The following is a 13,528-nucleotide window of genomic DNA, read 5'->3' on the forward strand; positions in this document are numbered from 1 at the left end:
TTATTCACTACTGCATATAAAATGCCAGCAGTGAGCGATATTTACTGGCCCCCATTAAGAGGTCTGACACTGGACTCCCCTCTCTTGGGTGGTGGTCATCATCCTCATATGCTTCCCCATTGTAATGGCGCCGTCTTTCCTGCTTGGGATCAAGGTCCACCAGTTCCACTTGATCCATTTCAGCAGTCTCTTCTACTTCCTGCCGCTCAGGCAGGAGTTTTTCCCGCAGAGAGTTTTTATCAGGAGAGAGAGAGCCGCACATTTAACATCTTCATGCTTCACAGTCTGACGAGGAGAAGTGATGACCGTGGGTCGGTTGTCAAGAGTAGATGTTGGCTTTTGGAAGCCACTCAATGCTTCAGCCAGCTGCATATCCGTACACATGACAAGGTCTTCTCCTTGTCCGGTAAAAACAGCATGGTACTTCTGATCTAAAACAATAATAATATCTCCTGGCTCCAGGCCAGGCTCTTGGGCCAACTTCACCACGGAATGTTATCTTCTGGCCATCTGTCATGCCTTTGTCAATATGAACTTCTAGAATCTTCTCCTCACGAACGATTTTCCTTCTGTTGCAACATTTACATCTATCTGTAGGGCTGATCCGTTCCCCATGGCCCTGCACTCCAGCCACAGATTGAATGTGCTGCGCCATTCCTGGCCCTGTCTGATGGATTTGCATTTGCAGGCCAGACCCCGGCAGTTAGGACAGCACTCTACTGCCCCTTTCTTACCACCTCGGCCTTCACGTTTGTCACAAATCACATTCTTTTGCAGAGCTAGTTTTATTGCTCCAGTATACACGTTGTTTAATGTTACTGAGAGTTGATGCACCATGTTTTTCCTTCTCCTTCCTCCAAAGAACATATCAAAGATGTCCGTCGGTGAACCAAAACCACCGCCTGCTCCACCCATCTCGATGGCCTGCTCGCCTCCTTTGGCATCAGAAAGCACTTCATATGCTTGAGAAATCTGTTTAAACTTCTCGTCTACATTTGGATTCTTATCAGGATGGTACTTCAAAGCCAGTTTCCTGTAAGCTTTTTTCAGCTCTTCTTGGGTGGCGCTAGGTTTGACCCCCAAAACATCATAGTCCGTGGTTTCTTTCACTATTTTCTACAAGTGTTGAGCGGACCCAGCCAGGGTGGGGGCTTGGGAAGGAGCTGGTCACCTTGCGCAGTTCTGCGCTCTGCCGCCTCTCCTGTGGAAAGTTTTCCCCATGTCACTTTCCAGTGGTTGCACATGTTTTAGTTCCACCAGCAGTATATCAGAGTCCCATTATCTTTGCAGCCTCTCTACCATTTGGTATTTTCTGTTTTTCTTTTACACTTGATTGTCAGTGTGGTATAAGGTGGTATCTCATCATGATTGCTTTGATTTGATCTCCTGGATGGCTAGTGATCGAAAACATCTCTTCATATGTTTGGTGGTGATATCTTGTATGTTGATCTCAGGTTAATACCTGCTGTTGCTGATTTTCTGCCCAGTCTGCTCCCCTTAATATTTTTTGAAAGTTGGTTTTTGTTTTTATAAATTTATTTAATTTCTCATGTTCTGAAAATACCCTTTATGTCTCTCCCACTTAAAGTATGATTTTTCTGGACATAAGAGTCTTTGTTGGCAATTTGTTTCCTTCAAGACACCAAGCTCATTGCTGTCATGTTTATTCTATTTCATAGTGACCCTGTAGGTCAGGGTAGAGCTACCACCTTGCGGGTTTCTGAGACTGACTCTTTACCGAAGTAAAGAGTCTTCCTCCCTTTCAGAGTTGAGGGTTTGGTAAGTGGCATTCTATTGTCTTACTGCCTGCACGGTTACTACTGAAAACTATGTTATTCTTCCTGGTTTTCCTTTGTATGTGACTATGACACCCTCCCCCCACTTGCTTTCAGGATTCTTCCCTTGTCCTTAATATTTAAAATTTTGACTACAATATGTCACAGTGATGTTCTTTTAGGGTCTATCCTTCTTGGGATCCTTTCCATTTCCTGACTAGTTCTTCTCTCCTCTTCCATGTTGCGAAGGAAGCTTTCTTCCAGTATTTCTGATACACTGTTCTCTGGAATGGTTTCATCCTTTCTGAGGATCCTAGGAAGACATAAGTTGTTCCTTTTGAAAGTTTAGCACATAATTCTTGGACTTTCTTCAGACTTTTTTGTTCTTTTATTGATTGTTCTTCTCATAGGCTGGAGTTGAGACTTTTGCTCAAAGCTCACTAATTCAGCTTTCTGTTGCTTCAATTCTATTACTTGGTTGTTTTAAAGTGTTATTTAATTTTGTTATCTAAGTATTAATCTTCTGAAATTTGATTACTTCTGTTTGCTTTTGTTTTGTTGTTGTTTTTGTAAGGTTTCTAATTTTCTTATAGCTCGCTCAATTTCTTTCTCCATCTCTTGAAAGAACTTGAACATCATTCTCCTGGTTTCTTAATGGTTGCTCCAGAAGCCTTCTTTTTCAGAGAATTCTTTTGGATCTAGGTACTATTTACTTGTTTGTGCCTATCTTCTTTCTTGTTTCTTCATGAATACGGAGCTTTAGTGCGACCTCCACAACATCTTGACCCAACTTTTAGGGGTGGGAAGGAGGTGGGGATATGTGCTGATCGATAGTTGGCTCTGTTGGGTGGTATGGGAAAGGAATAATAGAAACCACAAGACAAAAAGAGGAAAGAAAGGGGCGGAGGGGGAAGAGAGAAAAAAGACAGTAATAAAAAATTTGAGAAAAGAAGGAAAAGGGAAAATAAAATAATAGCAAAAGAAAAGAAAATGGATATAGTGTGTGTGTGTGTGTGTGTGTGCGCGCGCGCGTGCACATATTTCTGCATCCTTTTCTATCTCTGTGCCTGGGCTCTCTTTTCAGTTGTAGAGAGTTGTGGGGGTGTTTGTAGCAGGATTGGTGAGAGTGCAGGTATGGGAGCACAAAGGCTGGGGTGAACTGCGTGCTTCAGGGGCTGAAGCTGGGGGTCTCCAGGTGCCACATGGAAGTCTTATGCAGGCCACGTGAAGGGCTAGTGCAGGTCTGGCGGGGATGGGGTGGGGTGGGCGAAGCGGGTGGTGGTGGTGGCATGTGGGCCACATGAACTGGGATCCATGAGAGGGGATCCAGTTTTTCCTCCCCCTTCTCTACCCACACTCTCAATCTCTGGTGTGTGGAAAATTTGGCTCACTTAGTTTTTATCCCCTCTTTCAAGATTGTAACCATCTGTTTTTACTTTTGTGTCGGTTTTCTCATGATTGTTGTAGAGGGTCTGTGTATCAAGACAGCATTTTTGATCCTGAACTTCCTGACGCTGTAAATCTTTATGGGAGCAGAAAGCCTCACCTTTCTCCCACAGAGGCTGCCCTCAAACTGCTGACCTTGCAGTTGGCAGCCCAACATATAACCCAGTGCACGACCAGGGCTCCTCAGGGCGAGGCAGATGTGGAAAACTGGCTGGAGAAATGCAGTTAACTTCAAGTATGACTTGGGCTGTGCTAAAATAAGTGTGGTGCTCAGGGTATGAATATAGACACTTGAAACTCTGCACTGGCAGTCAGACTCTGATGCCCTCCATTCTCCTAGGGCAGGGGTGTCAAACTGGCGGCCCCCAAGGTAATTTTTTTGTGGCTCATGATGCGCTGAAATAAAATGAAAATAGGAAAAATTGTTATGAAGACAGTAGCGCTTAAGGGAGATAGAGGTAAGACCATACACACAATTCCCTCGTTAACCCTTGAACTACTGAAGACGAGTATACACGTGGCCCAGTGCCTTTCCTGGCGGCCTGTGGACGTGTATGAACCCGGCGATGTTTGGAAGCGATATGTCTGCCACTGTCAGTGTCACATAATGTAAACAGATCCCAATAGCGAAAAGGTTAAAAAGACCACTCTGGGTTGTACTGTTATGAATCATACCTAGCGGCAGCATTCATTAACCTTTTTAGAGGGAAGCCATTACAATTGTGTATCACATTTGTCAGCTGTCCAACATTTTGTGTTTTTTATTAGTTACTTTGTTATATTTCCAGTCACAACATAAAAGGTAAGTGAAAACTAGTAGGAGGAAAGCGCTGGCAAGTTTTAGGTAAAAAAGAATTATTTTAGTTTTAGAAATACATAAAATAAAATAAATGTTAAAATAAAAGCAATTAATAATGTTTTAATTATCCTATCCATATTCCTGAATCCTAACTTCAAAATATAAATTTAACAACATTTGTAAATGTGATGTGGCCCATGTGAATCTTGCCTGTTACACCAAATGACCCGCGTTTTAATTGAGTTTGACACCCCTGTCCTAGGGGAATGTCCAGGGAAAGGGTCAGGGGACTGAACGCTCTTCGGGTTCTGGGCCCTGACCTTCTACATGCACCCACATCGCTTTGTTTGGCTTTTATACTGCTCCACACATCCTTAGGGGATGTGGAGAAGTACAGAAGGCAGGGGCATTGTGTGGTGGCGCTGGGATCTTGTAGGGCTAGAGATCCCACTTTTTCAAGAGACTGGAAATCTAGACTTATATGAAAACATATTTTTCAGTTTTGGCAATGAAATGGCAGCTTAAGATTTATACTACAGTTTGACTGAGTTCTGAGTGTCATGTTTTATGGGGGAGTTTGACAAACTTTGAAACACTGTGAGAGAGAATGCAAGCCCCTTCATGAAGGAGCTGTTAGGACTGTAGTGTTTTGAATGGAGAGGAAACTTGAGCAGTGGTGTGACTGGGGATCAGTTTGGGGGATACTGCGGGAGAGGACAAACCTTTGCTTATCTGGAGGGCAGAGCCAGGCTGTGCAGTGGTAAAGGAGGAAAGCACATTTCTCAGAACGTATCTGCGAGGTGTCCCAAGAAGTTAGAGCTCCATAAGTTTAGGAACTTGGGAGATTGGCCGCTTTGCCCATACTTCCCAGCATTCAGTTCATTCTGGGTCTCTCCTGGCCACCAGCCTGGGCTACTCTAGCCCTAGCCCTCTCCCTTCACTCTGCCTCAGTGCCTTGATATGGTCAAGGCTTAGAAATAGGGACTGTTAATAGAACTTCTTAGGGGGGAGTTTGTTCGTCACGGAGTTGCTCCTCACTCAAATATTTGATTTCTCCCTAAATACATTGAAGTCTCTGCTCATGTGTGTGGCTGTCCCCACATCACTCTACTTTCTTTTTTTCTTCATTGTGCTTGTCACTGCCTGTGAAGAATGCATATTTATACTGAAATAATAGAGAGTAGTTAGTGTTATTGTGTTTTCTCTGTTTATTGCTATGTTCTATAAAGGGAACCCTGGTAGTGCTATGGGTTTGGGGCAATGTGAAGGGGAAACTGGCTATGTAAACAGGTATTATAAGAAATTCTGAGGTGAAGCGATTTGCCAGAAATCCTGTGGCTGGTTGTTGGGAGCTAGGAATGGCATGTGGTTCTTCATTTTCTACCTTGAACTCAGACCAGGGCTCACTCACTGCCATCAAGTTGATTCCGACTCGTAGCAACCCTATGGGACAGGGTAGACTGCCTCCGTGAGTTTCTGAGACTGCCAACTCTTTACTGGAATACAAAGCCCAGTCTTTCTCCTGACCGGTGGATGGTGGTTTTAAGCTGCTGACCTTGTGGTTAATTGCCCAACTCGAAACCACTTTGCCAAGGCTTCCGTGAAGCAGGGTTGACACATTGAAATTGTAGAAGGGGCTAGCCTTCTATCAAACACAAAACAAACCATTTCTCTTCACTTGATTTTATTAAATGTTGGTCTTGATTGATTTAAGTCCACTTTTTTCCCCCTTTTGATAGAAAAAGATTTCTCATCTTAAGAGCTTATGATTTTATTTTCTTTAATTTAATCATAGTGTCAAATGTGTAGTAAATCAGAATGCCATTAATGAAAGTAAATAACCATCCTTTGAAGTTCATTTAGTAGCAAGAGACTACATTTTTTGCTTGTTTGCCAGATCAGTACTATATCTGTGTGAGGACTGATTTAGAAAGATTTCAGTCTGTTGGTCATTTATCCAAAAACTTTCGCCTAAGGTTCCCATGATTCAAATTTTGCCAAGCATTTAAGAGTGGTGATTTGCAATCGTGATTTTACAAACTCTGTGATTGGCATTAACTGTCTGACATCTTAACAGGTGAAAAGAGGTGATTTTCCTTTTGGGTTATTAAAGGTGTGATCTGCAAAATAATTGGGAAACTATGAACTCAGGAAGTTGCTCGGCTTCTTTTAGCTTTGTGAATTTTTCTCTAGCTACCTCTCCTGCCAAGGAAACCTGAAAATTCTCAGGAACTTGTAAGTACTGAGTGTTGCTGCCTTGAATGTGTGTCCCAGGAAATCATGAGACCCCTGCCTTTCATGTAGATGGATTTATTTCTTTTACAGTGACAGGAAATTACTGGGACTTTCTTCTCCCACTACTTTTGTGTTCATCCGTTCTTTTAGTTTGCCCTCTTTAAATTCTGCCAGAAGATTTAAGATGCAGCCTGTTTACTCTGCTTGGGAAATAACCTGATAAGCGTGTTCCACGCAGCAAGGAGATTTAAAAAAATAAATTAATAAAAGCACATTTGCCAGTGCTAGCCAACATAGCGAAGTTTAATGATAAGCCATGGAGGTCAGTGATCTTGCAATGGGGACACTAGGCAAGAGACCTTCCTCCTGCTGGTTGTATTTCAGAAAAGGCTTAAAAGATCAGATGAGCTTTTTACCAGTTTAGTCTTTGCTGATTTCCTCTGTGTATTTTATTTCTGGCAGCACCTTTAGTGGGAGAGTCTTCCGGATAACTTTCTTGATGTTGGCCGTTTCCCTCACCGTTCCTGTGCTCGGCGTCGTGTTGCTCCTGGAGTCTCCAATAAACCCACAGCCTTTCAGGTGAGCTATCCCAGCAACTTTTGGAGAGAGCGGCTTGGCAGTATCATAAGTGGAAATTGTCTCTAGGGAGCCAGAGGCACTAAATCATCTGGCCTTAATGGTATGGTAAGAGAAATAGAGTTTCAGAATTTTTTTAGGATCCTAGTTCTCACACTGAATTAGATATTACACAGAGTATATATGTGTGATGTTGTCTCTGTTATTGTTTCAAAAACAAAACTTATAATGCCGAAGTACCCATAAATTGTGAAGTTACATTGTCATATTTTAAAATTATCAACGTAAGATTTTTTTCAATACCTGTGATCAGTGTTCTATTTTTCCAAAGTTAGTTTCCTTGATGGAGATAAAGTTTATTCCATGATGGAATAATGCAGTCCCTCCCTTATAAGTTGAAAAATTAGCATAGCCCCAGAGAACCCACAAACTGCATTAGTAATAATTAGAAATATAATAGTACAGACCTAGACTTTCCTTAGTTGTGATGACCTATGACACTGATGTTGAACTGGGGTCCAAAGGGTTGTGCAGTCTGTAACTAGACCTGTTTCCCTTGACGGTGCCTAGTCAAGGGAAGCTGCGCAGGGTTCATTTTGGTTAAATTCATTTTAAATGTGTAGGAACTTGAGACAAGGACTACGCCAAGCTATAGAGCCATTAAAACTTACAATTTTTTGATGTTAATCAATAAAAATTGTGGCTTTATTTCAGATTCAATTTTATAAAAATGTCTATTTAACCCTTAGTAATCCTTAAAATAAGTACTCAACTGATACAAAGACACAGAATACAGTTCTGACCTTAGATTGACATATATGAGGGGCCTTCAAAAAGTTATGTAAAAATTGAATGAGAAGATTGTGGCTATAGGAGGGAGATCCATTTCCTTCTTGGCCGTTGGCCAGGGTTAGTGATCAACTTCTAGTGGCTTTTCCCATTCCTGGGCTCATGGTCACCTTCATCTTCATGGCTAAACATGGTGAGGAGGGTCTTTCTTCTGCCCATAAACCAAGATTATTCCCCACATGTTTCAGATGAGAGCCCAGACTAGCTAATATTGCAGCCGAGTGAAACCCTAATCAGAATACACAAACTTTCTTGAAGTTTGACCTACAAAAATAATAAATGGTGCTATTTAAAAGAAGAAAAAGATAAAGGGATTTCTTTTTCCCCATGAACTTTTTGGAACCCTCTTGTATATAGGAGTCAACTTTATGTTGGATTTAGAATTAGAAAAAATTTAGGGTAAACCAAAATTAGTGTGAGATTGAGACTAGAAAAAGATGTGAGAGTCTGTGGACAGTTAAACGGGTTTTAGTGTTGTGGTTTCTGGTATGCCAGGGGAAACTCACGTATCTCTTCCTGAGTGGGTCTGAGGACATAGAGTATCTGCTCAGAAAGGACCTGGTTCAGTATGCCCAGGACTCCAGGATGTTTTAGGGGAGGGGCTTTCTCTTCCGTTACTACCCGTCAACATAGCAAAGGATGTTGCTCAGGAACTATCTGGGCTCTGTTGGATAATCTACTTGTCTCTGGCTGAGAGGAGAAGGAATAGTGTCCCCAGCTGGAGGTCCAAAGCACAAGTTGGACAAGTTGACTCTGGAAAAGAGGGACACTTCTCCTGATAGAAGAAGAAGAGGAAATAGTGCAGATGGAGTGTTTTGAACTGGAGAGGGATAGATGAAGCTTAAGTAACTGAAAACTTTAATCTCTAAAGAGTGGTAGAGATTCAAAGGAAAGATAGGTATGTGTCTCTGCATAGGAACTGAAAGAAAACATTATCCAAGAGACTCTCAAGCATGGATTCTACTTGTTGAGTCTACTTAAAGTGAGAGCAAGAAAGGTTTATTAGGGATAGAAATAGTTCAGAATGGAAAGATGTCCAAATTCAGAGTGACAATGAGGAAGAATACAATTTCATACAGTTGATGCAGGAACTGAAAGTTACAAAATCATAATTAGGAAATTATGAAAGACAGGGGAGTCAAAGGCAGGATATCTAAAAGTGAGGATTTATCAGAGTTACCAAAAACAAAACAAAAAAGCCATACTTGTTGCTACTGAGTTGATTCTGAAACATAGCAACCCTATACAACAGTGTAGAACTGCCTGGGTTTCTGAGAGTCATTGCGGGAGCAGATAGCCTCCTCTTTCTTCCTTGCAGCAACTGGTGTGTTTGAGCCACTGACCTTGTAGTTATAGCTCAAGATGTAACCTATATGTTACCAGGATTCCTTTTCATCAGGGATAGGTGGGACATATATATGTGGGATTACGTGAGTGGGTAAGGGTACATAATTACAAGCATATGTGCTCATCAGTTTATTATAGGATGATCAGAAGACAGTAATAGAGCAACTTTTTGGGGTTACCTATAAATATTTCTTTCTCAATCGTGTGTTTCTAGGAGCTCATTTAAAGATGTATCAATTCTGTTATGTATCAAGACCCTTTGGGTATAGTCTATCCCCTTTTGCATCTGTTAGACCATAGTACAAAGACCCTTTGGGAATAAATTGTGATATATCCTACACCTGGGGGTGTGGGGGAATGTCTTCTTAGATATATGGTTATGTCTGCATCAAGGTTAGACCAGCATCAAGGTTAGAGGATCTGTGGTTAGAAGAGGCAGGTTTTAAAATTCAACATGGATTCCAGACTCATGTCAAGACTTCATCTCTTTCTCTATCTACTATCTATCTATCTATCTATCTATCTATCTATCTATCTATCTATCTATCTATCTATCTAATCTATTCAGACTGCTTTATTTACACTACAAAGTGCCTACTTTTAAACAATCTTACAAGGAGTTTTTTTCCAGCAGAAGGGAACAGCCAATGTAAAGGACATAAGATTGGGAATGTTGGTGTAATCAAGAAACAACAAGTAGAGGCAACCGTGGCTGGATTTGAGCAAGTTAGAAGGAGAGACTGAGAAGAGATGAGATAGGTGAATGGGTATGGTTGTGCAGGGCATAAGATGCCTGAAAAGACTTTGAATTATTGCAAAGTTTGAGCAGTGATATGATCCAAAAATATCTTAAAAGGCTCTTGTTTGCTGCTGTGTTGAGACTAGACTGTAGGTGTGATAGGTAGGTTTGTTGTGCCAACCTGACCAATAGGAACATATGAGATTTATCAGGTCGCAGTTTGATTGGAGGGCAAAGAGATAAGTGGCTTGGCAAGGCCTGCCCCTCGCTCTCTTGCTCTCTGGTGATTGGACCAGCATTTGGCTGTTTTATCTAGTTCTCTGCCTCAACTTGTGAGCTACACTACCTGTGGGACAGCCAACCTGTAGATTGTGTTGCTAGAGCTTGAGGTTCCTTCAAGACCTGCTTTGCCATATTGCTATTGTGTACATTACTTGAGCTTGAGGCTGGTGGATCCTGTCGTCTTGCATAGCTTGAGTTTGATATCCTGTCTGGCCTGCTTCGCTGAGCTCCTGAGCTGTTGACTGTTGGTGACCCATCTTGCTGTTTGCTGCCTGTGGGTGGACTCTGCCTGCATTGCCTGAGGGAAGACTCAACTGTCTGCTTCCCTGACCTTGGACCCAGAGCCCTCGTGAGTTAAAGGACTTGCAGTATATTAACTGTTCCACGGAAGTGAGTTGAACTGAACCCTCTGTATTCATGTGTGGACTAATTAGCTGTTGTACTCCTTTGTGCTGTATAAATCTATCTGTCTGTCTGTCTGTCTGACTATCTATCTATCTATCTATCTATCTATCTATCATCTATCTATCTATCTATCTATCTATCTATCTATCTATCTAGCTAGCTATCTATCTGTCTATCTATCATCTATCATCCCCCTATCTATCAATCATACGTGCCCTGGTTTTGTTTCTCTAGAGAACCCTGCCTAACACAATAGGGTACCAGGAAGAAGCTGGAGACCCTTGTAGCAATCCAGGGGAGAAGATGGTAGCTTGGACTTGAGTGGCAGCTGAGGATGTGGGAGCAGTGTTCAGTGATGTGCATGAATTGAAGATGGCATTAGAGTAGGATTGATGGGTGAACCTGGAGAAGGAACATGTTCACATGTGGTGGAGGATAGCTTAGCGGGGCAGGACAAATTTGTCCTAGGGGAAAGGGGCCCTGTGGAAGGCTGTCTTCAAACAGAAGTCTTGATGGCCTACACAAAGCAGGTGGAGACAGAGTTTGCCTGGCCTGTCCATATGCTGAGCCTGATAGCTGCTAGCCAATACCATTGTTTCCTTCCCCTAAAGCAGGAATAATGCTCCCTAGCTGAGAGTTTGGGGAAAAGAAGCTGGTGGCTTTAGATGAGCAAGGTATGAGTTCCAATTGATTGTTAATGGCTGGGCCAAAATCAAACCCATTGTTGTCAAGTTGATTCTGACTCTAGGCCACCCTCTATTGGGTTTCCAAGGCTGTACATCTTTATGGGAGCAGACTGCCTCATTTTTCCTGCTGTGGAGTGTCTGATGGGTTTGAGTCACTTGTCGGTGGTTAGCAGCCCAGTGCCTAAACCCACAGTGCCACAAGGGCTCTTGATGACGAGAGCAGCCTCTGAAAAAGAAGTACAGGGCCGTGTAAATTGGAGGGTGCCCAGAGGTTGCACAATCCCTTTAAAGTGTTGAAAAGCAAGAATGTCACTTTGAAGACTCTAGAGTAGTGGTTCTCAACCTTCCTAATGCTGCAACCCTTTAGTACAGTTACTTGTGTTGTGGTGACTCCCAACCATAACATTATTTTCGTTGCTACTTCATAACTGTAATTTTGCTACTGTTATGAATCGGGTGACCCCTGTGAAAGGGTCGTTCGACCCCCCAAAGGGGTTGCGACTCACAGGTTGAGAACCGCTGCTCTAGAGTGTGTCTGATCCAAGCCAGCGTGTTTCAGTCACTTCATATGCATGTGAACGTTGGACACCGAGTAAAGAAGACCATAGAAGAATTGATGCATCTGAATGACGGTGCTGGTGGATAATATTGGAAGTACCATGGATAACCGAAGGAACAAGCAGATCTGTCGTGGAAGAAGTACAACCAGTGTGCTCCTTTGAGGCAAGGATGGTGAAACTTAGTCTCACGTACTGTGGACATGTTATCAGCAGAGACTAGTTCTTGAAAAAAGATAGCATGTTAGTAAAGTTGAGGAGCAGATTTGACACAGTGGCTGCAACTGGTGTCAAACATAAAAAACGATTATGAGGATGGCTCAGGACTCAGTGTGTTTCATTCTGTTGTACATCAGGTCACTATGAATCATAACAAACTCAAAGGCACTTAACAACAAAAGTAGGTGGTTTAGCTTGCTGTGAGGCCTTACAAGATGTTAGATGGATGGCAGAGGAGTGCGGATAGTCTAGGGTTCCCTGTTGCTCTCAGTGCCTTCCAAGCTGATCAGGTTCAAGTTTCAGTGCTAGCCAGAGTTCTATTTTCATATTTATTGTGTTTCCTATTTATACTATAACTCAAATGTTCCTAGTATCTGATGCCCTAGAGCAGTTATTCCCCACCCCCAGCCCCATAACCTCAGTGTTTCTAGCAATTAGGGGTGATATTGTAATGTGTTTTTATAGATAAAATGCTATAATTACATTATTTTTCAGCTTTCAAGAACCTCCTTTATTGGTTGGTGTTCTGGAGCCAAATACAAAGTTACGACAGGCCAAACGATTATTTGAAAATCAACTTATTGGACCAGAATCCATTGCACATATAGGGGGTAGGTATATCCTGGGCCTTCCAAGTCTGCTGCTGTGGGGTCTGTCAGGTTGTCTGTTGTTGTGAGGGTGGGTTATATGTGAGCAGCCCATGAGGGCTGCTGCTCTTGCTCTTGGTGGGCAGAGGAGTGAGGAACAGTGACAAGGATATTCAGAACGACATCTCCTCTGCCCACCAAGAGCAAGAGCAGCAGCCCTCATGGGCTGCTCACATAGCCTGGATAGCCTTCTTGGCTCCAGGAATGCTTCATAGCACGCGCACTGTTCCACAGGATTATTCTCACTGGCCTGTTCATTCTCAGTGTTCTTCTTCAAAGTTGCAGGGCCATTCTAGTATCGGCGGTTTAGAGTATATTGTTTTGAAGTACTTCATTCTGTTTAAACTGTTGGGCCCATGAAAATGAAATGGAAAAAGCGGAACACAAGCAAAACCCAACAAACCCAAACCCACTGCCATTGAGTAGATGCTAACGCATAGTAGCCCTGTACAGCAGGGTAGAACTGCTCCTGTGAGCTTTTGAGACTGACACTCTTTATGGGAGTAGAACGCCCCGCTCTCTCCTGGAAATGACTGCTAGTTCCAAACTGCTGACCTTGCAGCTCACCCAATATGTAACCACTACATCATGGTTATTAATTGATTTATCAACGTTTATCAGGATATTATTGCACAGTGGTTTGTCTTTCTATGGATATCATTTTGAAATGGAAATGAATGGTCCTCAATCTTCCTTCCCACTGTTGTTTGTTTGTAATGCTCACTTTGGTAGGTCCATTTACGGGTACATTCAGGCTAACCATCTGTTTCACACTTCATACTAAGAACCAGAATTGGATCTGATTCTAAAGTTTGAGTCTCTAGCAATGAGCAGCAAGGCATTTTTTTTACCTGCTAAAATAGGAATGAAGGTTAGGATTTAAAAATAAAGTTTACAGACTTAAAATGGTGTAGGGATTTATGAGCAGCTTATTTTGACATGCTCCTCGTCATTCTGAAATTATCA

At 42.4% G+C, this 13,528-nt stretch overlaps 1 protein-coding gene and 1 pseudogene across 1 annotated transcript in view; one reads left to right on the forward strand and one right to left on the reverse strand.

Moving 5' to 3' along the window:
* LOC101653328 (adipocyte plasma membrane associated protein) overlaps window positions 1–13,528 on the forward strand; it is a 50,546-nt gene that overhangs the window by 16,214 nt on the left and 20,804 nt on the right. The window contains exons 2-3 of the mRNA XM_004717784.2: window positions 6,718–6,834; window positions 12,411–12,526. Of these exons, the coding sequence (XP_004717841.1) occupies window positions 6,718–6,834; window positions 12,411–12,526 (233 nt within the window). The remainder of the gene's footprint in view (window positions 1–6,717; window positions 6,835–12,410; window positions 12,527–13,528) is intronic.
* LOC105979943 lies at window positions 55–1,244 on the reverse strand (annotated as a pseudogene).

Source organism: Echinops telfairi, unplaced genomic scaffold (genome assembly GCF_000313985.2).
Source record: "Echinops telfairi isolate 266 unplaced genomic scaffold, ASM31398v2 ScPeMD7_7462;HRSCAF=8500, whole genome shotgun sequence".
NCBI classification, from domain to species: Eukaryota; Metazoa; Chordata; class Mammalia; order Afrosoricida; family Tenrecidae; genus Echinops; species Echinops telfairi.